At 38.2% G+C, this 26307-nt stretch overlaps 2 protein-coding genes and 1 long non-coding RNA gene across 5 annotated transcripts; 2 read left to right on the plus strand and 1 right to left on the minus strand.

The window, feature by feature from the left end:
• The first annotated feature begins 121 nt into the window (after positions 1-121).
• Positions 122-4344, plus strand: LOC122968003. Its single transcript, XR_006398736.1, has 2 exons — positions 122-3778; positions 3816-4344. It is a non-coding gene; the product is annotated as an uncharacterized LOC122968003 (long non-coding RNA).
• A 978-nt stretch (positions 4345-5322) lies between these two features.
• Positions 5323-18463, minus strand: traf2b (Tnf receptor-associated factor 2b). 2 transcript variants are annotated; one of them, XM_044332877.1, is made up of 11 exons: positions 18274-18463; positions 12591-12793; positions 11507-11585; positions 11195-11293; positions 8769-8930; positions 8595-8669; positions 8156-8230; positions 6572-6802; positions 6167-6470; positions 5732-5880; positions 5323-5633 (listed from the first exon to the last, which is right to left on the minus strand). In XM_044332877.1, the coding sequence occupies exons 2-11, from the start codon at positions 12764-12766 to the stop codon at positions 5415-5417; spliced, it is 1569 nt and encodes a 522-aa protein (XP_044188812.1). In that variant the 5' UTR covers positions 12767-12793; positions 18274-18463; the 3' UTR covers positions 5323-5414. The 2 variants fall into 2 exon arrangements, with proteins under 2 accessions (XP_044188812.1, XP_044188813.1); XM_044332878.1 differs by lacking the exon at positions 18274-18463 and adding an exon at positions 17820-18264.
• On the plus strand, positions 18439-24677 carry coq4 (coenzyme Q4 homolog (S. cerevisiae)). 2 transcript variants are annotated; one of them, XM_044332879.1, is made up of 7 exons: positions 18439-18592; positions 19254-19400; positions 21628-21724; positions 21821-21923; positions 22038-22167; positions 22630-22723; positions 24125-24677. In XM_044332879.1, the coding sequence occupies exons 1-7, from the start codon at positions 18526-18528 to the stop codon at positions 24306-24308; spliced, it is 822 nt and encodes a 273-aa protein (XP_044188814.1). In that variant the 5' UTR covers positions 18439-18525; the 3' UTR covers positions 24309-24677. The 2 variants fall into 2 exon arrangements, with proteins under 2 accessions (XP_044188814.1, XP_044188815.1); XM_044332880.1 differs by having other exon boundaries at positions 19257-19400.
• Positions 24678-26307: the final 1630 nt, after the last annotated feature.

Genomic DNA, 26307 nt, shown 5'->3' on the forward strand with positions numbered 1-26307 from the left:
TCTTTTTGTTACTATACTACCATTGCAGCTCAACAGGGAAACACAAAGATGGAATTTTATGAAAAAAAAGTCAGTAAATGTGACAGATATCCACATGATATGACTAACTCAGACCGCTGAAGCCTCATATAAGCTTCAGATACATTTTTAAATGCATTTTTGCACAAAATGACTGTGTGGACACTGTGTAGATTTTGACTCCCATCGCTTATATTGAAAGCACATTTAAAGAGGATCTTTTAATAGCCAGTATCAACAGGAGGAATGATTACAGCGAGGAAAACCCCTTTCAATGTGTTGTTTTAAGACAGACTTGAAAAATTGGGAACCTTTAAAGGGTCGTTTCAGCAATTTTAGTTTTGCACTTCCATAAAGTTGGGGCACTTGCAAGAGACAGATTTTAAAAGACAGGTCACAACTGGTGCAGCAGAGGTCAGGCTATCCTGACCTTATATGGGTCAAACTCCAAAAAAAAAAACCCCCCACAGGATCCTACACTTCCGTTAATGCAACCAATAACCCCTCCAAGCCAGGTAAATGCCCACATCATAAAAGGCCATGCCCAAGTTTCTAACGCAGACTTGACAAAACTCCCCTCAGAGAAGCGGAAGACATTACACAGCTGTAGTTACAGGCTGAGTGATATTCCTTGAAACTAAGCTGACCTTTTTGTGGGGAACCAATGGAGTTCCCCTTTAATATTTTTTTTTTTATAAGTATATTTTTTTGAATGTAATTGTTTTGTGAAAACGACTCCAGGCAACACATTTTGTAACATCAAGGATAAAGATAGAGGAGAGAACATCATGTCCACATTCATGACAACAGCATAACAGCAGCAAACACAATAACCCGGTTAAGAACAGCTAACACCTAACCCACAACAACCACCTCCAGCTCTCTTGTTTTCAGTCATTTTGTACGTGTGTAGCTGCTGCTTTCACTGCCTTGCTATGCAGTGGTTTAACGGATGCAGTTAGCCGCCCTTGAACTTATTTACTGACAGAAAACACCCAAGGTATTATCATCGAACCACGAGTTACATTCACATGTGACTATTTGAGAACATCATGAGATATTTATCAGCAGGGTGAACTCAGTTAAAGGGTACTTCAGTTCTTGGATATTTTTGACCTAAGCCTTTGACATTCTTCATCTATAATTGTAGATATATCATGCTTTTTTTAATGTTTACAATAAAATTCATCTACCTTAAGACATGTAAGTGGATGTTATGTTACTGGTGATAAGTACAGTACTATGTGTATTAATCAAATGCACACATACTGTATTAAATGGTTCAAAAGTGGATGTTTTCTCTTGTAGGGCTACATCTAACAATAATTTATATTATTTTTTGGTCTATAAATTGTCAGGAAATAGTAAACAAAGAGACCAATTACAGTTTCCTAAAGCCTAAGTTGACTTGAAGTGTTAAAATGTCTTGTTTTGTACGATCAACAGTCCGAAACCCAAAGACTTTCAGTTCACTTTTACATAAAACCAAAAAAAAGCAGGTAATCCCCACATCTGAGTAGCCAGACAATAATTAATATGTTTAATCAATGATCCAAATAGTTCACAATTAGTTTTCTATTGAATGACTGATCAATGAATTGCAACCAATGTAAGCAAACATACACATCAGTATGTATTTCTTCATAATTGACATTCTGTGTGTTCCTTAATAGCAGCGAACATGGCACAACAAAAATCTTTGCATGTACAAACCATTGGCACAAAAGCATCAATAAGACTTAAATTCATGCAATATGCTTCAATACTTTACTCTAATTATAATAAAAATGCACAAAGATTGGTTGACTGTACTGATGGATGAACTTCATTAAAACATTTACTTAAAAGTGCAGAATTTTCAGTAAAATGTGCTTAAGTACTAAAAGTCCTATTTGTATATAAGTGATACCGGCAAAGGCGTTAATAATTGATGTTTGAGCCAAGCTTTGAAGTTTTTTTGTTGTTCTCACTCATGCTTGTATACCGGCCATTGGGCTAAGAAGCTATTGTTAAAATATAATGTATGTGTGTTATGAGATGGAAAGGCTCATATTTAATTGTGAGCGTTTGAGTTTAATGATACTTTAATTTAGATATTGTGTGTTTAGTAATGATTTATTAGCTTAGAATAATTTTATTAACTGGTGGAAAAAATAACAACACCAAAGTCAATTCTAACTACCACCGATTCTTAAGTAATGTATAATATACAGTAAAGCACTTAGACACAGATTTACATTAATTAAGCATTATATAGGTATGTTATACACGTATAATCTAAAAATAAGTGGGAATGAAAATAATAGATATAGATTATACAGGAGGAAATGAATATATAATGAATATTTAGCAGGTTAATTTGGAATTTGGCTTATAAGGAAAGCATCTAAGCATATTTTAACATCTTAAATTGCTATTATTTTTTATGAATTAAACCTCAGGCCTGTGGTCTATACAGACTAGATTACATATTTGTATGCAAAGCAGAGTCTGGCATATTAAAATTATTATGATAGATATGATATAATCAAGGTATTTAATACAAACATCATTATTTAGTTATAAGTTATAAGATTTGAATGCCAAGAGGGTCACCTTAGGGCAGTGGTGGGCAAATAGCGGCCTGTGGGCCAAATCTGGCCCTGCAGAAAAAATATTTGGCCCCCTTAAGAAAGTTTCATAGTTTAGATCAATATTTTTTTTTTTTTTTTTACAAATCTACTGTAGATAACAAAATAATCACAAGGCACCTGTAAATCCTAATTATTGTAATATAAACTTGTTAATTCTGCCCCCACACCAGTAGAGGCATTAAAACTACAGCTGCATCAACCTATTTGAACGACGCATGGTGCTGAAATTAAGTCTAATAAACCTATTCAAAATTAAAGTTTAATGCGTGAATTCTAACAGTTTTAATAAAACAACTTACGACTGTGCAACCCTCACAGATTTGTTCTTGATAAACACAAATGGTTGGCAGTCGAACAGAAATGGTGTGTTGATGACATTTTTGCCTCTCAGATACAGTCCTTAACAGTGTTATAAATCCATTTTATTTTTAAATGAAAGAAATAAAACATATAGGCGTTTCCACTGCACTGGTTAACGGCCCCCCAATGAAAAAAAACGTGGCTGAACCTAATTGCTGACCCCTGCCTTAAGGTGACAATCATTGTAGTACTCAAAATCACATAACACAACGAACCATACCAGTGGTTTTTCAAGTTTTAGCCTATTTACCACAGATAAAATAATGGTACATTCATTTATTTCTTTAAAAGGATCCTACTTAGCTGATGCTAGTGAACAATGTAGCACATTGTGCTAGCTACTAGAACAACGTAGCACAAAATCAAGAGGTTGTGAAACGTAGCGTGACAAGCTAGTGGAGCTCTGTAAATGCAACCGTGTTGCTTTAAACAGAACTACTCTCAGCTAGTCAGCTAGTCTTCCTGGTGTCCGAATCTAGTACATCATATTCATCATATACAACATCACATTTGTATTATGTTGTGTTCATCACATGTGCACCTCTAATTGCGTTACATTAAAAAAGTGAAAAGCCAGTACATCACAGGTAGCTCTTTAGCAGATCATGTTCATGTGTTCGGGATTTTGGAAGTGTGTTTCCAACCATTTCAGGCAGCCATAGACTTCCATTCATTTCAGACTCTTGCTTAAAAGATATGTCTTGCAATTTTTTTTCTATATTTTTCTGAATGTCAACAAATGTCATGCACAGAGCCAAACCAGTATTGTTCAAATGTTTTAGCTCAAATGCTTTTTAACAAAAGAAATTATACGCACCATTGACTTCACATCAAAAAAACGTAAAAAACATAAAATGAACATAAAAACATGTAAATGTACATAACATGAAAAATAAAACTCATTTGATAATAAATATAAGATACATAGAACGCATACTTCAGTGGTGGTATTTTGAGAATTAATAAACATGTGTATACAATCTATAAATTGGCGCCTAGGTCTCTGTAGCCATCAGCATAACAGAACCTCTCTTTTCCCAACGGACACAGACTCACCAACGGTATTGATTAACCGAAATAAGCCTTTTTCATCTTACCCCAGAATATCTTCCCACGGGTTTAACCTCACTGTGGGTGTTATCTGTGTCGGGTGCAACCCGAAGCTGCCCCGGAAAAAAAACCACCCTTAGTGGCACTGTGGGGTTAAAAAACACACACCACAGTCTTTTTTTCCTCAAACCTACCAACCACTGGCCTCAGCACCCATGTAAGATAAGATGGAAAATAAAACCCCCTTGATAATAACAATAATATAAAATAAAATAAAATAAAAATACCAAAAGTAAAATAAAGTGAAACTAGAATACATAGCATAAGTTGGAAGATAAAACCAACTGACACACAAAAAAGAATACATGCTGAATAATAATAATGCTACAATAAGACCTTATCTTATTCCTCTTGGCCGTAGACCTCTGTTTTTGTCCAGAAACTAGTAAAAATACATCAGTGACCAACACCATTGCACTTCATTGTTTTGAAATGGCTCCAAAAACTAATAAAAGCAATCACATTTTCAGTCTCCGGAGAGTAGTTCTGTGTATGGCAACACAGTTGCATTTACAGAGTTCCACTAGCTTGTCGCACTATGTATCACAACCCCTTGATTTTGTGCTACATTGTTCATTTCTCAAAGAACTTCAGTACGAAGTCAAGAGATTGTAGCACAAGAAGACAGCAAAGCATGCTCAGTGGCGTCTGCCGTACCACCCTAGTGAGATTGAAATCGTGATCACTACTATTAGTTTCTGGAGCTGTTTCTTAGCAAACTCACATGCTCATGGTGTGCCTCGCTGAGGTCTACGGCACAGATGAATACGATATATCAGGCTTTGGATACGCACATTATTTGTAGGATGAGTTCATTGTTGGTTTGGCTCTGCACATTAGATTTGTTGACAGTAAGAAAAATATACAAGCCTGCCAGCCTTATTCTTTAACTTCTGTAACGCACCACATTTTCTCTGAGGTACATTATCTTTGTAAAATGGAAACTAATGGCTGCTTGAAATGGCTGAGTAAATCCCAGACAAAATCATCACATTTCACAGCAAGCATTTGAATATCAGTGGAAAAAATTTAATATACATGGCTTTTATTTAGCTAAAACTTGCCAAAAAACTGGTATGATTCCTTTGTGAAGTTATTATTTATACAACTGTATATAGTATATTGTACATATATGTAAATATAGATGATTATTATAAATAATAGTGTATATAAAAACATATATATATGTATGTTAATATAATTATTAAATTGTTTACCATATATAATATATCCTATATTATTATTATTATTATATTTGTTTGTTTTTTTGGTGTAGCTTCCACAGCCTGCACCTTATAAGCCTGTGAGGTCAACAATTGCTTTTATGAAAATTGTGTCATCTCTCAGATAGGGGCTCTTGCCGGCCAGTTTAGCCAGTGGACAGAAGAGCGGGCAGCCACTGGCGATGTTCATCTCACTGATCGGCCGCTGAAAGGAGGTGGAAGTAACATCAGGGCGGAAAGCATCGATAATGTGCTCCCTGTTGTTCTGATCCAACAGCATTAGCGTCACCTGGGGGAAGAGAAGGAGAGGATCAGCTTGTTTTGTGCCGTTTGTCGTGAGGATTCTGGATTATTATTGTTCAAAAAATCATTTACAAATTTTCCTACCTTCTGACTGAAAGGCCATTTGAGCAGAGCGTCACACTTGCCCCCCATGACAACAAAGAACAGTGAAAGGTGTGTCCCTCGACCTGTCCCGTCGCCATTCAAATACAGCCTCAGACACATTTTGTAGCCGTATTTGCTGGAGTAAAACGCTGTGAAGAAGAAAAAAAAAAAATCCAGAATGACTACAGAGCCAGAAAGGCATGTCATGTGAGAATAGGAGTAACATGTACACTCCCTGTAGGACAACAGGGGTGTAGTGAAGTGGAATTTCCCTTCTCTGCTGGCCAAGGGATGAAATATCCTACAAGCCACATGATCTTCGCTCTCTCGAATTCAAAAGCTGGGACATAAAATACGCCACATCTGAAGAAAGACCTTTGAAATAGATGAAAGGTGGTGATTGTGTTACCACCTGCAAAGCGTCTTTCATCTTACCTGGTGAGAACATCGCAGGTGTCCGACCAGCCACAGCTTCTTGTCTGCGGCGTGAAAAGTCAGAGATTTTCCAGACAAATATTCCATCGTAGGTGCAGTACTGGAGTTCTCGCACCATCTGTTCAGTCTCAGACAGCTGCAAATCTCTCATAGTCAGCGTCCTCTCTAGCTGCCGCACTTTATTAGACAGATTTTCAATTTTTTCTTGGTCTAAACGATGCTGATGTGAGAAAGCTTCCAACGTTACTGAACTGCGCTCCACTTCCCGGTTCAGGACACAAACAATGTTTTCTAAGGCGTTCACCTGTCAAGAAACAAACAAATGTATTCAGATCTTTTAATATGTGTCTCATTCGAAACCTATACACAATAGTTCAACGGGGCATCAAATCTGTTGAAACTCACCTTTTTCTCCAAGTCCACAGACTGCGTGGAGGCTGCGGCTCCAGCTCCAGCGCCCATAGCGACTCCCTCCTCAGGAGCCCTGTACAGGCCAAGACCAGAGTCTTCCTGCCACTCGCCGGGACCAGAAGCCTCTGCACTTGGCTTAGCCATAGACAGCACCATGGGCAGCAGCAGACGCAAGTGCTCCATGGTGCTGCTGTGCTCATGGTCGCTGAGCTTCCCGTTCTCTATCTGAGAGAGCACAGAAGAAATAAAGAGCTTATTTAGCTGCTAAATAAACTGAAATGGTTCAACTTGAGGGCATAAATGGGAGCTAATTAGGTTTTTAACAGTGGTTGCCCTGCACTAAAGGTTTGTACAGTTGTGTCCAGTATTTAACAAATACTGGATTTTTTGAGGCCAATACTTATATTGTCATTTGTTAAAAATAAACTGTTCCAATATATCAGCAAGTTTTTAGTTTTTAAGGAATGTTTTTGTTTCTATAAGCAAAAATAAAACTCCATAAAAAGCATGCTTTAGTGCGTAACGTTCAAAAACTGAGGTAATCTGCTTCATCAGGACTGTGCGGCTGTGGTTTCCTGGCAACATACACAACTACAAACAATCCCACGAGGCTCATCAGATTTGATTCAAACGTTGCTAAATCCTGATTGGTAATCTTTCTGAGCCCCACCCATTTCAAACTGATGAGAAGAACTGCACAAAAACCCAGCACAGACTCAAATCTCTTATTTGAATGAACCAAATTTGTTCTAACTTGGCAGAGAATGATGTGTTGATGTACATCACCAGCCTTCATAGAGAAGCTGATTATGAAAACAGCTTTTCAGTGCCTTTAAATTTGTTTATCAAATAACTGTGACCACAATATGTACAGAGTAGGCTGTTTTGTCAGTCCTCTCAAGTGTACAACGTATATCTGCTCTGCAATTTCTTATTATTTATCAGCTGACATTTATGCTGATACTGATATATCAGCTAAAGCTAAATCATCTGATATTTCCAGCCATGTTGATTGTCGGCTCCTGTGTTTTTTTTCTCCGCCCTCTTAAGTGAATTATTATTGTGCCGATTATTTATAGAATAGTTTGATATTTCGGGAAATACGCTTGTGTTAGATGAGAAGATTGATACCACTCTCAGACCTTTACGAGCCAGCAAGTAATTAGCATGAAGACTGGAGGCATGTGGGAACAGGCTCTGTCAAAGTTTTTGAAGACTCCACTTACCAGCACTGCTAAAGTTCAATAATTAACATGTTATGTCTCATTTGTTTTATCTGTACAAAACCAATGTGTAAAAATGACAAATTGTGGTTTTAAATGGGGCTATATCCTGGACTATTTCAACTTTTAAGGGTGCTGGTGGGAAGATTTTATTACCTTAGAACAGAGCTGAGCTAGCTGTTTAACCATGTTTACGTCTGAATGCTAAATTAAGTTAACCGTCTCCTGGCTGTAGCTTCATATTTAGCGCACAGACATGTGAGTGGTGTCAATCTTCTCATCTACCTAATAAAAACCCCTTTAAAAATACGTTGAAAAAACACAATAAAAGCATTTTATGTGATATTATACGTACCACAGATTTACAGCCCACTTCACTGAATGGACAAGCACTCTTTGATTTGGCGCAGGACCTGCTGTGGTCATTGAACTGAAGATAGAACAGACAAAAGTTAAGTTAACAGTTAGCAGACCGGCTTCAAACAATGCATCAGTCCAGACAAGAAAGTGAAAGAGAAGTACAGCAGAAGTACAGTCAAAAAGAAACTGATTGGTCATAAAAGGAATTTTAAGACCCCATTTCATGAAACTGCCATTAGATGACTTTCTGTTCAGGGGATCAACATGTGGAACTAACAGGCCTGTGATCATGTGATTAGCTGGCTTTTCTTAGGATTTTATCTAGTTTAATGGTACATTTACCTTATATTTTCTGTTAATTATCATTATTTTGTATAATTGCACATATTTCACTGTATGGGAACTTAAAGGTTAATTTGAGTGAAAGCTCAGACCTTTTCTCTTGGGATCTTCTTCTTGCCACAGTCTTTACATTGTAAGGGGAACTTCAGGCATATCTCGTCATGGGCCTATAATACACCAAACAGGATAAAAAAGAAAAATTACTTTTTGTTCATATATGTAGACACAACCAGAAACTGCTTCACAATATATTATGTTTCGCTTACCTTGATCTCTTTAAAGTTGAAGGTCAATTTGCAGTATTTGCAGTTGAGTGTTCTTGCTTCACATTCTCTCTCATTATGTCTGTCCTTCTCTGTACGAAGGATTAAGGTTTGGCAGGCCTCACACTGTATTCGCTCAAATTCACAGCGACCTTCATGCTGAGCCTAAAAATGGAGGTGAGATCGATTATTATTATTATTATTATTAATTATTATTATTATTATTATTATTACTGTCTGCCTGTCTTACAGAGCAGGTGTGTCTGGTATCCATTGCTTTAGAAAAGATAAAATCACAGAGAGACAGTTGTGTTTTATGGTGTTATAGGCTATGTGAGTGCAAACAGGACAGTAGTATAATAGATGATCAAAACAGATCTCTCTGAACTTTTGTCTCTGTTCATATAAGGTAACCGCCTCATCAATCATTATCAAATTTACTGGTTTGTGCAAATGCAATTTAACTGAAGTTCTAACTGAAAAACACCCCTATAATGAGTGCAGGTGTGGTACAGGATGTTCTGACAGCTGCAATGTGGAAAAACAAGCTGAACCTTTTATCATTTGTTCATTTCACGAGTGCACAAACGTGCAGGTGAAAGATAACGACACGGTACACCAATTTAATTATGAAAAGGATATAAAGTAATGGTTTTGTGAAATATTCTGAGAATTACAATGTATTAATTTGCACATACAAGTATGTGATTAAACAAAAACAACATATACAAAGCAAGTGAGATAAAAAGAGCTTTTTGAAAAATCTGACCTTAAAACAAAAACAAAAGGGATCCCAACAGAAGTATGAAGTAATTGTAAGATGTGGAAATGAGAGTACAAGAAACAAAAGCACAGAAATGATAATTGAAAGTACAACATGAAATTATTGTAATCTTTTTGTATCTATTTTTTTTCCCACAAAAAGCTGTAAAGTGGTTGATAATCATCTACAAAAATCCATTACTCGTATTTTTGAAAATATCGGGAAATTAAGGGGCGGTTCTCGAAGTGTCAAGTGGGAGGTGGAGCTTCTCAACCGGGAAGTGTCTTTCACAATGACTGTCAACACCACGCTGGAGCCACAGAGCAAGAACCGCAGGTACGTGAGCCTGTTTTTCGCTTTGACTGCTCATTTATTCACACATTACACCGGCAAACCTCGAACCGAATAACCATATTTAATAAATGAATCATTTCTAACATCTGTCCGGTCACAACCCTGTCCTAACCAAGCCACTCAGACGCTATGTTTAGTCTTTTTTTCCGACTTCGTAAGACCTGTTTTGGGTGTGTGTCGCTAGCGAACTGTAGTGCGGCTCTTTCCAAACAACAGTGACTAAGACAGCAGCCCACAGATAATCACACAAAATCGTGGGTGTATTACATAGTCTAGTAATCATATCTTAAAAAAACCGCAACAAAACTTAAGCACACTCTGAGCCCATGCTCATAGAAAGCAAGCACATGTCACTTAAACAGAGAAGGGGAAGTTTCAACAGCCTCAACTAACCAGTCACATTTGCAAAACATGCAAAATAATCTTCAGCATCAGCTTTGTGTGCTCTCATTTTAAATATATTTCCTGCTATCACATCATTTTAACTGTAGAGCCTGATTTAGAGTGTTCGTCATAGGGTAGGGTGTATTAAAACCGCAGACAGATAAACAGAAAGCTTGACACATTTAGCACAAAATAAGCATCATGGAAGCCACCTCTTTAATTAAGGTAACAACTTGCGCGACACAGAAATATTTACAGTACAAACAAAACTGTTGACACTCATTTGATCACACCAACACAAACAGCATTTATGATTCATGCAGGGATTTTCCAGGATTCTACTCTGTCTGACGGATGTGGCTTACAGTCTAAACCTGGTACTGTTTTAATGCCCAATACAAACAAAACAGTTCCCTTGTGAACTAGTGAAGCCTAGCAGTTTTGTTATCATGTAATGGTTAACTAACTCTCCCTCCACAGCGGAGTTAATCTTGCTTTAAATGGCCTTTTATATCCTGGTACTTTTCCACTCAGTTGTTGTTCATATCTGAGCGGGTAACATGGGGACTTTCCAAACTGCATGTTAAGATTCACTTCCTGTTTCTGCTGCATGCAATCATACCACAGTGGCTTTAGGGGAAAAACCATTCAGACTATGTAACAGAGTACACTCTGCGTGGGTACTGAGGGTTCAGAAAGATTTTTAAAATACTGACAGAAATATTTTGGTGACATTAAACACTTTAATAATACGGGACAGACAGAGACAAATACTAAAATAGAAAGCAGAAAACACAAATACTCAAATAGAAAGCAGTAACGCAGAGAAAAATACTCAAATAGAAAGCAGTAACGCAGACAAATACTCAAATAGAAAGCAGAAACATGATAATAATAGCATAGGGGGAAGCTGAACTTTATACTTCACCTCATATTCTTTTATTGAGCCTGTCCAAGTACAGCCCTGGTTCAAACACCTAGCAGGCAGACTTGCTATTTCTCGACCTGCTGCATTGTCTGGAAATGCCTGGTGGGGGAGCAAGAACAAAGAGTCCTGTGACCTCATACAGCGACTAATTATAATAACTTACAGACATAGTAGGCAGCTTTGTGTGAGTCTGCGGTGAAGGAATCTTGGTAAGAATTCCCCCTCCAGTGGGGTGTATTTAGGTTACAAGGAGGATGTCTCATAAAATAACAATGTTGGGTGATACTTCATACTGCATACTTCATAACTTACCTCACTACTATTTAGTATGGAAATAGGCTCCTCATATATTTCCTCTTGGCGGCAGGCTTCACAAGGCTTTGGGCCAGAACTGACAAACAGAACAGGTTTGGGATTGTATAGTGAGAAACAGGTGGTGGGCGCTAACAGTCAGCAACAGTTTTCCTGCTGATCCACTGCTAGAACAGCTGCTGATCAGTATGGACCACAGCTCAAGTACATGAATCATTATAAGCGACAGCAGTGAAAGAAGTTTGTATTGAAATACAAATGCTAGAAATTGTAACTTTGATGAGGTATGGGCAGATGTTTTAGCGTTTGCAAAGTTGGAGACAAAAATGAATAAGTGTTACACAAACACACACACACACACACACACATGTATAAACAAAAAGCACATGTGAAGTCATCATGTGATGAGTTCTCATGTACAGACAGTAGCAGCTTTCAGACAAGTCATGTGAAATCCCCTTTGAAAACATCAATTTGAGGTTGAGTTTCTTACATGTGAAACAGAAATTCACATGTAATGAAATTCACACGGTACAAGCATCTATGGTTTTAGGACCTTCTCTACATGTGAAAACCCATATATCACATGTGTTTTCATTAGATTCTAATACAAACATGTTTTACAGGTTTAGCAATAATATATTTTTGTTGTATTTTTTTTATGTATAGTTGTTTAAAATGATTTCATGTATCTCCTCATGTCACCTTATGTTTACTGATACTGCCAAAGTCTCATTAAACATAAGGCCATACACCATTGTATACTCAGTGACATACCACTGAGTCAGTGATTACAATGTGAGATGAAGAAAAAGTGGTGGAAAAAGGGAAACACCTTTAATGTGAGTCAGCAGGGCCAGATCCTTGTGATTCACTGACTTCAGTATTAGAATCCAGGCATGTGAGGGATGAGTCTGCATAATGTAAATGAGCTGGAGTGCAAAAAAAAAAAATCCCCAGAGGCGAGCAGAGATAAGAACACAGGATGTGCTGAAGCATGTCCAGGGAGAGGGGTAAGCATTAGGGGGAGGAGGGGATGTGCATGTCACACGGCTGTAGGTGGTCTGAAGACCTCCCAGTCTACCTGGTGAGCTGCTTGAAGCAATGTACACAGAAGCGGTGGCCGCACTGGGCCTGGACAGGCTTCCTCAGGACCTGGAGACACTGCTGACATTTGTACTTATTCTCCATGGGCACTGACAGCACACTGAGGGGGATCCCTGGTAAAGAGTTGGGACAATCCAACGAGATTCGGGCCATTCTTCTCCATCAATCTGGTGCTATATCCTGTGAATGAATACCACACATACTAACTGTTAACAGCCAAACAAAAAACAACAATTTAAAAACTCTTACTGCTTTTTTGCAATAGAAACAGACCCCAATACAAGTACTGAGTTATACAATGGTGATCACAACACAGGTTATACAAATATACAAATAAGTCGTTTTGCATTAAATTCAAAATAGTGGGAAACTGTTGACGCTACAATGGAGCCAAAAAAGTTTGTTGACACATAATGTGAGGAAAATGTCTTATTGTCAAAAATGTCAATACAGCACCTCCAGTGGCTGATTTGCTGAACCTAATTCGTACACCATAATCAAAAGCCGTTCCCTTATCTATGAAGTCTATATGTACCTGCGTGCCAAGTTTGTCGAGTTGCTTTCAGCAATGTGGGAAGAAATCCTCGCTGGGAGTGACAAAGATCTTTTAGAAAACAGACAGGTTTATCTGATAAGTTTCTCTAGAATGTAAACACTGATGACACTGATGAATCGTATGGATATTTTCAAAATACAACTATCCAAAAAATGTTTGACTGTTAGTTTGTCTGTCAGTTGAGATCTGGCAGAGTTGAAAGCCAAAAAGCCCGGTCTGGACAACAGACTCAAACGCAACACATCACCATGGTCGCCAGCTGTTACAGTTCAGGAGATACTGGTCAGATCATAAAGCTGCTTGTTACAGCACCACCAAGTGTTCAATGTGTGTGCTTTTTTTCTCGAGTAGCGACCGAGTTTATAAAAACGTTTGCACTGTCAAACGTTGTTGCACAAGGACAAGTGGTACTCACTCAACTATGCGTCATCAAATGCCAATGGTCTTAATCTACATGCTGCATGTGCACACACTGTGGTTTGAAATAAGTGTGTCTTTTTCTACACAACAGTTGGAATTTATTAATGAATGACTTATTCCTGCTAATAATTGTTCTTGTGCTGCCATCTAGTGGTCACAGTTTGTGCTCTGTCAGCGACATGTGCAGCACATCACAATGCGTACAGGTGCAACACTACATCACAGTCGGGTGTGGTCACAACAATATTGCCATTGCTTGTTTGTTTGTATGGTCTCTGTGGTTCATGTGAAGTAAAATTTAAAATCTAGAAATTTAAATCCACCTCATGTAAGATTAAAAAAAAAAACTTTCATTTTACTCCATCTGGTGGAATTATTAAGAACGACACCACCATTCACACTGCTCCACCCCCTCTTGAGGGCATACTGAATACTCCTTCAGACATCCTGCAGCTGTGAAGGGTCATTTCTGTAACTTTGCGACACAGGCGAGCCAGCGTTCACATCTGCCTCACGCAGTGACTGACCAGCGGTGCAGAGGTGAGAAAGGAGCCAGAGTATGAACTTTTCTCTCTTTAACTCTCCTTTTTCATTCATGACACACAAACTATTTCAGTCACTTTTTATGTGAGCAACCAACTTCAACACTATGATTGCCTTCCAAGAAAAACTGCCTGGAAATATGCGTCGTTATCCTCGAATTTAAACAATATCGCGTCTCCCACGAGGCAGTCCTGATCGACCATAAATCGACCATTACACCAGTAGCCAAGCTACTGGCGTGGCTCTACGGATGGTAATGGTGGTTCGTCAGCTGGTCGGTCCGCCGCTTTGTTCTGGACTGAAATATCTCAACAACTACGGGACAGGTTGCCATGAAATTTGTTACATTCACGTCCCCGTCGGGATGGATTGTAATATCTTTGGTAATCCCCTGACTTTTCATCCTCAGCTGCATGTACTTTGTGTTTAGTGCTAATTAGTAAACATCTGCACGCTAACATGCTAAAATACAATGGTGAACATGGTGAACAATGCAACTGCTAAACATCAGCATGTTTACATTGTCATTATGAGAATGTAGCCATGCTATCATTAGCATTTAGATCAAAGCAACATCGTGCGTAAGTACAACCAGAGGCGCCAATATGGCCATCTTGTTTACATGTCAACATGTGTGGACTCTACACAGAGCAGGAGTCTGCAGGCTTTTCTTTCAATTAAACAACACATTTCTTTAGTAATACAAAGTTCAAAGAGGGAGTCTTCAATCAAGTCTTAGCAACCATTATGCTGAAATCTATGGGTAGCAAATGAAAGCCTTCTCTGTTGTCTGTAGCTGTACAGATGACACAAACCAGTACAACATTCAGGTGGAAGATGAAAAGAGGCAGTAAAAGTGGGACTTTCTGCCTCTGTGTCATGAAGCAGTACACAGTTTAAAGCTTGGCTGATGATGTGTTCTACCTCCTTATCAGGGAGGTCATAAAAAAGCCAAAGAACGTTGCTATCTTCCACACGCTGTGTGGGTTTCAGTGATGACATAGACAAGCATATGGTCTCATCAGCCTCCTACCAACGAACTACTCAAATATTTAGTATTAGTCTGAACAAGCTGGAGGTACTACTGACACAGACTGTCATTACTACATTGGCTCAATCAGACCATAAAGCCTGTAGTATTTTTGCATAGTACCAAGGCTGAGTTTGAGCTTATTTTATACAAGAAATCTACACTTAAATGCCTTTACAAAAAATAATAAAATGTTTGTTATAAATAAGTTACCATTGAAAAATCCCTTATGGGAAAATGAGTGGGAAGTGTTTTTTCCGATAAACCAGCGGATGTCATCATATTCTGACATATTCCCACACATCCACTTTAATTACCACATCAAGTAAATATGCATGCAGCTGTTTGATGCCCTTCACAATGCCTTATAGGGTTAAACAGCTGCAGAAAATGGTCTACTATACAGTATGTGTGTACTGTATGTCAGCATATTGTTAATGTAAGAATGTCAGGAAACTCTGCAAAGAATACGAACTGAGAGCAGCTTTGCATGTTCTTACATGAAAACCTTGGTAAGGTAAAGGTTGTTCACTTATGTAGTTTATCTGGTTTGAACTCTGCGCAGTACAAAAGCCAAGTAGCTTTGAGCAGTGTCTCCACCTATTCATTTAGTTGAATTATGTAAATGAACATCTGAAAGGAACAGTTCAACCATAAATTAAAATTCATTGTCAGTTAAAATGCCACTCAACCTTGAAGCACAAAGCAAAAGGTTTGTTTAGTTACAAAACACTTCTGTACAAGCTGACTGAGGAAGTTTCAAGGAAACTTTTTTTGCTGAATTTAGTAGTAGTAAAAACGTCCACGTCGACACTTTGGTATAAGGAGAAGCTACATGGATTTTTGCTGATGTGGCTAAAAGTAAAAAAAAACAAACAAAACAAAACAGAATCCTGTTTTTTGGTGAACTCTTCCTGTAATCCATTTAAATCTCCTTCTCAGACACAAGAAATCTCGTGATACTTTCACGTAGGGAAGCAAGATTATAAGTGGGCCACAAAAGAGCGGCAGTACATTCTTCACATCTCATTTTCTGATCCTCACAGAGTAACTTATAATGAAAATCTTCTGATCAAAAGGACTAATTCAGCAGCTACAGCACTTGAACATTTCTCAACTAAACTAGACTTAAACCTCCCCAGGTAGTGCCCTGGTAGCTGAAGTATTACGACACATAACTGCAACGTTCCTGGTTAAGTTCTCCCTCTGCCCTTCTTACTTGGCCACTATCCAATAAAGACAAAGTGCCCCAAAAAAAAACATCTTAAAAAAAAAAGAAGAAATTGCCCCAAGTATGACCAAATATGACCAGTAATACATTAGCATCAATGAGTAATACATGAATATAATCTTTCAAGAAACATTCATATTACTCCCTGGCATTGTTTCTATTTTTACTTAATTAACATTTAAAAAACAAGCCTGCTAAGATAAAGTTATTTGTTAAATCACAACTTTTATGATGACATTACAAAGCATTTTAGTTTAAAACAATATTCTGGCAAACTCCCTCATATTATTGACATTTTGTTATCATTTACAACTTAAAACTAAATAATGTTGATGCATCATATTTGTATTAGTTGTAACCTGAAATTTTAATAACACTTTTCGGAATTTTAAACTTCAGTCCCATTACACTGTGAGTGAAAAAGCAATATTACCTAACACTGAATGTTGTCGAATAATGATTCATAATTACTCAATACAATTACAAGGAAAAAACCCAATTTAGGGGGGGGGGGACATGTCATCTTTCACTTCTTAGTAAAAACCCAATGCTACTTTTGGCAATTCACTATTTCCTCCTGTTCTCAGAATACATACGCATGTTCTCTGAATTCACATCTGACACATCATGTTCAAATGACATGATAATTAATATTTGTTCAGTGTTATCATGGCGTAGAGTAGTAAAACCTGAAATGCATTGCACAAGTTGCATAAATATTTCACAAGTGTCATTTGTTCATACCTGTCCAAAAGGACACAAAGGGTAGATGAATGAATGATAAGTCAGACAACCCTGTTGAGTGACTGTTAAAAGACAACAATGAGCCAAGCCTTACTAAGTACATACAGTATCATACCCAAACCACCTCTTGGATTATGTATCCATAGAAACCTTCAGACAGTAGCAATTAAATATCCAGTAGAAACAATCATTAAATCAAGCAATCTCATCTAGAAAAAACATATACTGACTTCTCTTTCTCATACACCACATTCTACCTTCCTCAGAAGAAAAATAAAGTAAGAAAGCAACCATACATTCAACATAACTAACAGCTGTAGTAAAAAAAAAAAAAAAAAACAACAAAACTTGAACTGTATCCAAACTTTCAACTTGGCTGTAAGTCTCTGTTGAGTAAAGTTTCACAATCATATCTGTGAAAGAACAGCTGCATTGTCAATGAACACGACTTCTAGTACAAACAAGCTGTTTCTAGTCTCCACAACCATTATTTCTTTGTCTCAAAGTTCTCCCTCAGCAGCTCCTCTTATCAGACAGCAGCAGTTCACCAGATCTGCTGCCCCCTGTATGCTCGCCATGTTGCTGCTCAGTCTTTCCTGTCTGCAGACAAAGTCCGCAGACTGTCTACACCAAACTCTGCCGTTGCCTCTGTGATGAAAAAAAACCCTGAAATCTTACTCACCGAGCTTGCAAATAGTAGTTGTCCACTTTTTAGAGACACACAGACCTGACCCAGTACTTTAGTATACGAGGCGAGGTTAACGTTACGCCTCCAAAGGAAGAGAAACGTCACCACTATAGTCTATATATACAGACAGTAGCCAGTAGGACGCCTCTGTCAGTGGATGTTACACTACTTTGTCGTTAGCTACGCGAGGCTTATATGAAATCTTGTTATTGTACCGTTCATTCTTATATTACTCATTTTTGCACTGTCATTGTTTATAAATGACTTCTGATGTCGCACTCAAACCTGCGTATTTTTAACGATTTAGCTAACGTCACACAACTTTCGGTTAGCTAGCTTTAGCTACATGCTAAAGTTAGGCAGAGTTTTACAATTATTATGGGTTTAGCGACTCAGTTAGCTAACGGTTAATTTATTCATCTTATTATTAATTTATTCAATAACCAACCTTGGCGTCTTGCTTGAGTCTCTGCCCGTAGACAGAAAATGAAACTGCTTGTCCGCAGTGAAAGGGCAACTCAACCTTTAAAATTGTTTACAATTCTGTTGCTCCATATGGTTACTTTTTAACAGCGAGGCAGCGGGGGGGAGCGGAGTCCGTACACAGCTTGGATTAAATTGGACAGTTTGACCCGCCCGATTGGTCCGGGTGTTCCCGGAATAGAAACCTAACCACAGCACATGCGCATTAGCGGCCGCAATGTGGCTCCGCGTAGGTAAACGGTTTCACCGTTTAAATCACCGACACTGCGTTTTGACCTCGAAAGGTACGAGTGTGGTCTGTTACTTGAAGGAGTGAAAAGCTACCACTATTTGTAAAAATCAATTTAGACGTAAATTAACTCTTTTGACGTAGCTAGAGATTAATGAATGTCGTAGTCTAGCTACCAGCATGACGTGTTAGAGGAAAGGACACCAACAGGACACACTCAGCTTTTGACGAGACAGAACCCAACCAATATCTGACGTTATGTTGTTGTAATCTAGCGTCATATCAATAATTAGCTAGCTAGTCAGATGGTGTCGTCTTTGTAAGTAATATAGAAACACTTAATTTACTAAGTTAGTCCATAGGTGGGTGTCTGGAGCGGATAGTCATCCTTCATGCAACTGAAAATTAGTACTGATCTATAGCTAACTGAAATTAGTTACGCTGCCCGTAGTCAGTATAAGTAGTTTTAAATATTCACATTTCCCCCATGTACTATACACTGACAGCTGAAAGTCTTTATATTCACCGTGACCTCTAAATCTCAGGATATGTAACGTTACTGTGTACTGCATCAGTAACCCTGATCTTTATGAGCGTGTGAAAGATTTTTGCTTTGATGTACACCTATGAGGGTGATAAACTGAAATCAAGTGCATTACTAGTCTTGACTCGGTAGAATAAATGTTTCTAATGTTGCTGCTCCACCTTTGTCTCAGCAGTGTGTGTCCAAAAGCTTCACGGTGAGTTTACAGAGAATAACTATGAAGGGTTGTATCCTGGACACATCCCCACCACCCCCATCCAGAAAGCCTTGTTGGCTGTGGGGTCTGGCGTGGCTGCACTGCAGAACCCCTACAGACATGGTGAGACTCACACATCATGTGCCTATGACTGCAGGCTGGTCATTCTTGTCTCTCTGTTCCTCTCTTTATTACTAAAAATGTCTTTCCATAGGAAAAAACCCCTCAGAGGTATAACCAAGTCAGACAACAACATTCATAATCACATGGGGTGATGCTATAGAAAATCCACTAATGTTCCAAACTATAGAAATTAATTAAAAATCAATACTAAGTTTCACCAAAATGTGTACAGAAACCAACTAAAGTGACTATCATACATTGCAAACCAATGAAAAATAAGAAATCAGTCACTCAGTTTGATCAAATTGAAACTTTTCTACTATCATTTATTCCAATTTGAAAAAAGAAAAAGACAAAACATTCTCATCACAAGGTCCACTTACTGAGTTTTTCCTGAGCTGTCTGCCAAATTGAGTTTACAGATGAATTTTTGCTCAAACAGCTATTTCCAATGTCAAAGAAGAACCTTCAAGCTCAGTTCAGCTTTACAACATTTTCAGACTTGTACATGTAATTCTGCTTGGTTTGAAATTTGATTGGCTGTGAAAAATTATTATTTCAGATTTCTCTCTCCAGCTAAAATGTATAAAACACATTTTCTTGCCTTATTGTGAGGCCAGAGCTCAGTTGCCTCACCGCTGTTCGGAGCTTCTTTTTTATCTGTTTTATTACACTAAAAATGTATGTTTTAAGATGCTCCAAATAAAGAACATATTTTTGTCCTGTTGCTGTTTTACGCTGCTGATGACACTCGTTTCATCAGAAAACCTTTAGTCCTAATGTGTCCCCAACAGTTCAGTTCTTCAGAAACTGAAAGAATGGGTCATCCTGTGTTTCAGTTTCCCAAAAAATGATACCAACAGGGACTGTACCTGAGGTTCTTTTGAATGTATTATTCAAGTAGAGTCAGTCATCCTCAAGCTTTTATTCTCTGGGGATCACAGGTTCTTGCATGAAAATGTCTTGGAAACAGAAATGAGAATAAATAGAAAATGTAAAAGTATGTTAAATACCCTGAAACTTTCATGGAGGAAGACAGCACTAACATCAGTTAAATAACAATTAGTTTAGAGACAGCAGGTGTCTTTGAAGGGCCACACCTGACTTCTGTTCTTTAGTATCGGTTCATCTCAAAAACACTCCTGTAATTACAATGCCTTTTCCTTTAGACCCTTCTTGCTTGTTCAACACTCAGCTTCCAACTCTAGGCCCCCAGTTTGTAATGCAGGCTTTCCATTAAAAAATGTCTAGTTTCCAAACCCAAACCTGTTCCATCTTTAGGGGTTAGGGATTGGGTTACACTGGGTCAAGCCTGGCCCTTGAGGTCACATTGTAATTCGTAAGCAGGAAGGGGACATTTTCTCCTCTCCTTGAGACTCCGGCTGTCTGTGATGTTTTGGGGAAAGCAGAAACCTCTCTGATAGAGGGTAAATCAGCATTGCCATGGTCACCAAGGTCGGAGGAGGCTTTCCTAGACAACACAGATAGGTGGATGCGTAGATTCTACTGACACAGTCAGACATTCAAACCAAAATAGTTCCTGAAGTTCCATGCAACATGACATACATACTATCACGAGTAAAATGCAGTTCCTTGTTTAGAAACTAGTGAACCAATTAGACTAATTTTTCATATTGTACGCTGATAAAGACTAGGAGTCAGACCTTCAGGGGCGAGAACAGAAAGAGACAGCATCGGAGCAGAACACTCTGGTGTTCCAAATATCCACCACAAAACTGAGATAACCTTGATGAACCCTGACGTCACTTGGATTATTTTATCAGACTTGAAACAGCTACAACAACAGAAGACATTAAACAGCTGTTGTAGCAGCCTGAGTGCTACTCCCTGTGATGAGTGAACTGACCTTCATGTGTAAAATCAGTGGAGTGTCCCTTTAAATCAAGTATCAATACATTTAAGCTAAATTACAAGCTCTATTTTGAGGCAGACTGCACAAATTTGACAAGCCATGAAATGAATTTTATCAATGTAACAAATTTGAGAGTAGAAATGTTAATTATTTTTTAAATTTAGCAGTGACAACAGGTCACATCTTTTAAAATCTCTTTACTGTACATTTAATACATTTAATATTGTACTGTATTTATGTATCTATTTATTCATATGAGGATCTATATAGACTGTGGCAACAAATTTCCTTGAAGAACAATAAAGAATCTATCTATCTTTAATACTATTTAATTCCATGAAACTCTCTTTACAGACATGGTTGCAGTGCTCGGTGAGACGACAGGACACCTAGCATTGATAAATCTCAGGGACAGGATGAGAAATGACCCTGAAGGCTACACTATCCTAACGTGAGTCACTATAATGTTATTCTTTCTGATTTAGGTGATCTTAAATTGCATTTCCTCCACTGTGCTACATGCTAAGTTATTGATCTGTTATTGCAGAGAAAGGCCCAGGATCCGGCTTTCCACACTTGATCTGAGTAAGATGTCTTCATTACCTGATGGCTCTTTTGGGAGAGAATATCTTCGTTTTCTGGAGGACAATGTGAGTGCCGTTTGGTGGGTTGGAAAACTCAATAAAAACAAAATTTTGTATTCAACTTACAGTTTTACATTCCTCTTTTAGCCTCACTTTGATGTTTCTTAAATTGATTCTCAGCATGTGACCCCTGACACAAGGGCAGACGTGAAGTTTGTGGACAATGAGGAGCTGGCTTACGTCATGCAGAGATACAGAGAAGTCCATGATTTGTTGCACACCTTACTGGGCATGCCCACCAACATGCTGGGTGGGTCATGCTTCACATAATCTGAAAATGCCACCCAGAATCACTGTCCTCCACAAATTTGGCATCTACAAAGTCATATTATATTAATTAAAGGAACTAATCTCAACATTTTGGTAGCCAAGCAGTTTTGACATTGTACAATGTTTCATAAATGATATTGCAAAGTTTCAGCAAGAATTATTAGTAATTAAATTCTCACCATAACTCAATTGTGTCTCCTCTACTGTCTCCTTGTTAGCTGTCTTTACAAATGTTCTTCTTCCAAAGCATTTTTCTATAAAATGTTTATATTTCTGTTTTGCTGACAGGAAACTAGTCGATTGGTTCCTGTCATACTGAACTGTTTAAAACAGAAAAAAAGATTTCTCTAATACAGTTTTCACCCAGAAGTTTGTTCTGAAACACAACACAGTTGACTGACTTCTCATTCTTTCATCTTGACTAATCTGGACCTGCTTTCAGGTGAGGTGGCTGTGAAGTGGTTTGAAGCTGCTCAGACGGGGCTCCCCATGTGCGCTCTTGGAGCTGTGTTGGGCCCACTTCGGTTAAATGCAAGGTACAATCTGAATTGCACTTATATCATAGTGCAGATTTTAAACTACAGCAGCACATTACTGGACTACCAAGACACTTAGTAAGCTCTGGTGCAGGATCATAAGAGGTACAAGTTACAGTTTGAGTGACTCACTGTTAACAGTGTCCATTTACTGTCATAATCCACAAGAAAAGAGCTCTGATACACTTTTTATATTCATTTCAGCAAAGAACAGTACTGAGTGCTTTAGGGCTTAAACTAACAATTATTTAATTAACAGTTTTCATTAGTGATTATTCTGCAGATTAGTTTCTTGATTCAGTCTTTATTTCTATAAAAATGTCAGAAAATAGTGAAAAATTACCATCTAGTTGTTTTGTTCAGTCTAAAATCCAAAAATATTTCATTTGATACCAAAGAAACTGGCAATTATTATCATTTGATTCATGTGCAGTAAAGTTTTTGTATTTTTTGTTCTAATAGTGATTTAAACAATAAACTGATTACTAAAATCAATCAAGTAATTGATTAATCACTAATCGTTTCAGCTCTACTAAATCCTGAGTTTCACCTCTCAGGCTACATAGGCCTAACCTGAAGCACCAGATGGTTTGTTACACAGAACCATCTGAGAAGTCTATTTGGAAAAGGGCAGGCACTTATATACTCGGCAGGTGATTGGATGAACCATCTGTCTATCACCATCTATCACCGTCTTTCCTTGCGAGGCAGCTGGATTCACGATGCTGATTGGTCCGAACCACCGGTGGTTCAGACACAAGTGCATAACTTGAAGACTGACAAGATGGATTCTCGCGTGATCTTGTGAATCCAGCTGCCTTGTGAGGTAAACATAGGCCTACAAGTTGCCACCTTTCATCTGTACATAACAAATGAACTTTAAAAAGCATTACCCCAACACCGACAATAACGCAGCCTGTCTAATTTTATATCAGCAACAAATTATTACAAACGTATTGTAAGCATTCACTTTAGGCTTTCGCCCAGCTCTGGTGTGTGGTACGACAGAATGACCTTGTGATCCAACATATGTGGGTAGTGAAGGATTTGCAGCTGATCATATTAAGTCAGAGAAGACTTTTCTTTATGTGCATTCCAGCTGTAGTTTGCAGTGGCTCACAAGCTGTCCACCAGGCAAATTTATGACCTTGGTCCTTTCCAATTCTCACTGGTGTATTGGCTTAGATGAAAACACTCCTACAGCTGTAAACCAGATATAGGATTTATATCAGTTATGATAAACAAAGGCCAGTTTCTTTAACTATAAATCATTAATCTCTTCCTCATTCAGTAACTGAACTTCCCTGTGTGTTCCCTGAACTGGCCAGAGCCCAACTTTTTGGCTTTTGGTTTCCTCATTGTTGTATCATGCTCAGAATGTCCTTTTCCTCCTTCTCCTAGCCGTTTACAGTCACTGTTCACATCCTTGGGCCCTTGGGCTGTGCAGAACGGTCGGCAGGCTCGCTGCGTCCTCAGCATCTTCTATGAGAGGCGATGGGAGCAGAGCCTCGAAGACCTCAGACAGGAGCTCAACATCGAGCCACCGCCAGTCATACTCAGTGCGACCAACAAGAGAAACACCTGAGAAAGAGCCCCAAAGAAGATCCAGGGTTCAGGAGTCGCTGAACATAGACTTTAGTGGACAAACCAGAAAAATGTGAAGTGTCATCCTGTGGAATTTTTCTTAAAATGAAATTCACATTAACCGCTGAGGGAACAGCTTTGGGGAAATTTCATGCTTGGGAAACTTTGGCGAGTTGCTTCCTGATCATTTTCCAAATATTTAACTCTCATTTCTCAGCTGATGAAATGTTCAAGTTTTTACACCCGTCCGAGGCTGCAAGACAACAGATCTGGTTCAACAGGTTACATTCAGTCGCTGTTTGTTATTGAGAATGTGACAGATGTGTGTATTTGTATTAAGGACATTAAAAAAGAAAATTGAAAAACTGAATTGTGTCTGTTATTGGAGATATCGCCTGTAATCAGCCTTGAAAAGTAATTTTGGTCCAATATTATTATATTTATGCCAATATTTGGTATTTATGAAATTGATTTTCTATTTTAATACAGTTGTCAACCTATTAAGAAATAGTATCGTGTTTAAAAAACATTGTGCACCTGTAGCTGTAACACTGATGGGTGCAGATATCAGCTTCCAAGATAAATACAATGCAGCTGCATCTGTTACCTTTATGAGTCACTATTTTATCTCTGACTTTGAGTTAATGACGCCCTTCATTAACAGTAATACGGACGTAGAAAGGAAGTTAGATTGCATGCACTGTTAATCAGGTGGGTGAGATGGGCAGATTCTGTGTAATTCAAAAAAAAAAAGTTGAATGCCGTAACCAACAGACTTAATATAATCACAAGGCTTTTGACATAATGCAGAAAGACAACTCATGATTTTACTAATATTGTATTGTAGAGAAGGGAGTTATATGTGAAATATCCCCTTTGATGATGTATTTCCCTTCAAATAAAGGAGTAAAAACCTACTGGCATCTGTTTCTCTCAGCATTTTAACGGTGTCCATCACATTTGTTCATGTCTGCATACCATAACTTCATAGGATTATAATTGAACATATACTGTGACTCTGAAGAGTTTATGATAGAGCTGTTGGTAAGTCATCAACCAAGCCTTATGCACTGGATTAAAATCAGAATGGGTTTTGCAACAAAGATGTCTCCATAGATAGTGTTGAAATAGCAGTGTCAACACAAATGGGCTGTAACAGCATTATACTACTTAGTGCTGACATGTAATTGCTACATCCTGTTATACACACCCTCTAACTGTAATTTAAACATTCAGTCATCCTGAAGCTATTCATATTAAACCTCTCCTGATAATGTCGCATTTCATCAAAGCACTTACGGTTAATGGCCTTATTGACGGTACAAAACAAAACCTTTGATAAAGAATTGTCTTTTATCTGAATTGTCATTTTTCTCTGCTTTATCTCACCGCCAAGTTCCCAGTTCTCACACTTTTATCTATTCTCGTTCTTGGTATGTTGCTTTCACTTGAAGTTTCCTGTCTAACTCATGTCTGACATTAAATGAGTGCATCCAGTTCACACCTCTTACTGATTTTAAAGCTAAATGTAAATTCCCTTTGGCTCAAAGGAGATATTATAATTCACATTAATTCAACAAATTCATCCTATCTGTGCTGAGCGTTAGGGTCGACTGAGTTTTTTGTCTTATTGTGGCTTCCATCCCTGTAGCTGTCCGTGGTCCTGGTCCTGGCATTTTCACTTACACTTACACTCTGATTTGATATGCATCACCAAGATTACTTTGTTGTTTCTCTGATATTGGTTGTAGAGGCTTTATTTGACTTTGCCGCCCTCTACAGGTTTTTATGCATAAACATCTGAGAGGAAGGAAAGGTGTGTTCACTTCTGCTTCTTTCACATTTATCCTGCTGGTCACAAACCCATTTCTCCAACCTTTAGGCCACTGTCCCTTCTCCTAATGAAATAAAAAGGAGCAATTTTAAATGTAGTAGGTAACAGTGTTGCAAGTCATCTGAGAGACAAGTGCACTTGTTTTGGACTTAGACAAGAGATAAGA

This window comes from Thunnus albacares, chromosome 18 (assembly GCF_914725855.1).
Source record: "Thunnus albacares chromosome 18, fThuAlb1.1, whole genome shotgun sequence".
Lineage (NCBI taxonomy): Eukaryota > Metazoa > Chordata > Actinopteri > Scombriformes > Scombridae > Thunnus > Thunnus albacares.

What these genes read in the sequence shown, in the direction of transcription:
- traf2b (XM_044332877.1), bottom strand. Translation starts at nt 12,766, where the DNA reads ATGGCCCGAATCTCGTTGGATTGTCCCAACTCTTTACCAGGGATCCCC. An exon ending in TGCTTCAAGCAGCTCACCAG is followed by an intron (nt 11,586 to 12,590) that starts GTAGACTGGGAG and finishes TCTGTTTGTCAG; the next exon opens with TTCTGGCCCAAAGCCTTGTG. An exon ending in ACCTGCGATGTTCTCACCAG is followed by an intron (nt 5,881 to 6,166) that starts GTAAGATGAAAG and finishes TCTTCTTCACAG; the next exon opens with CGTTTTACTCCAGCAAATAC.
- coq4 (XM_044332879.1), top strand. Translation starts at nt 18,526, where the DNA reads ATGTGGCTCCGCGTAGGTAAACGGTTTCACCGTTTAAATCACCGACAC. An exon ending in TTCGTTTTCTGGAGGACAAT is followed by an intron (nt 21,924 to 22,037) that starts GTGAGTGCCGTT and finishes ATTGATTCTCAG; the next exon opens with CATGTGACCCCTGACACAAG. An exon ending in CATGCCCACCAACATGCTGG is followed by an intron (nt 22,168 to 22,629) that starts GTGGGTCATGCT and finishes ACCTGCTTTCAG; the next exon opens with GTGAGGTGGCTGTGAAGTGG.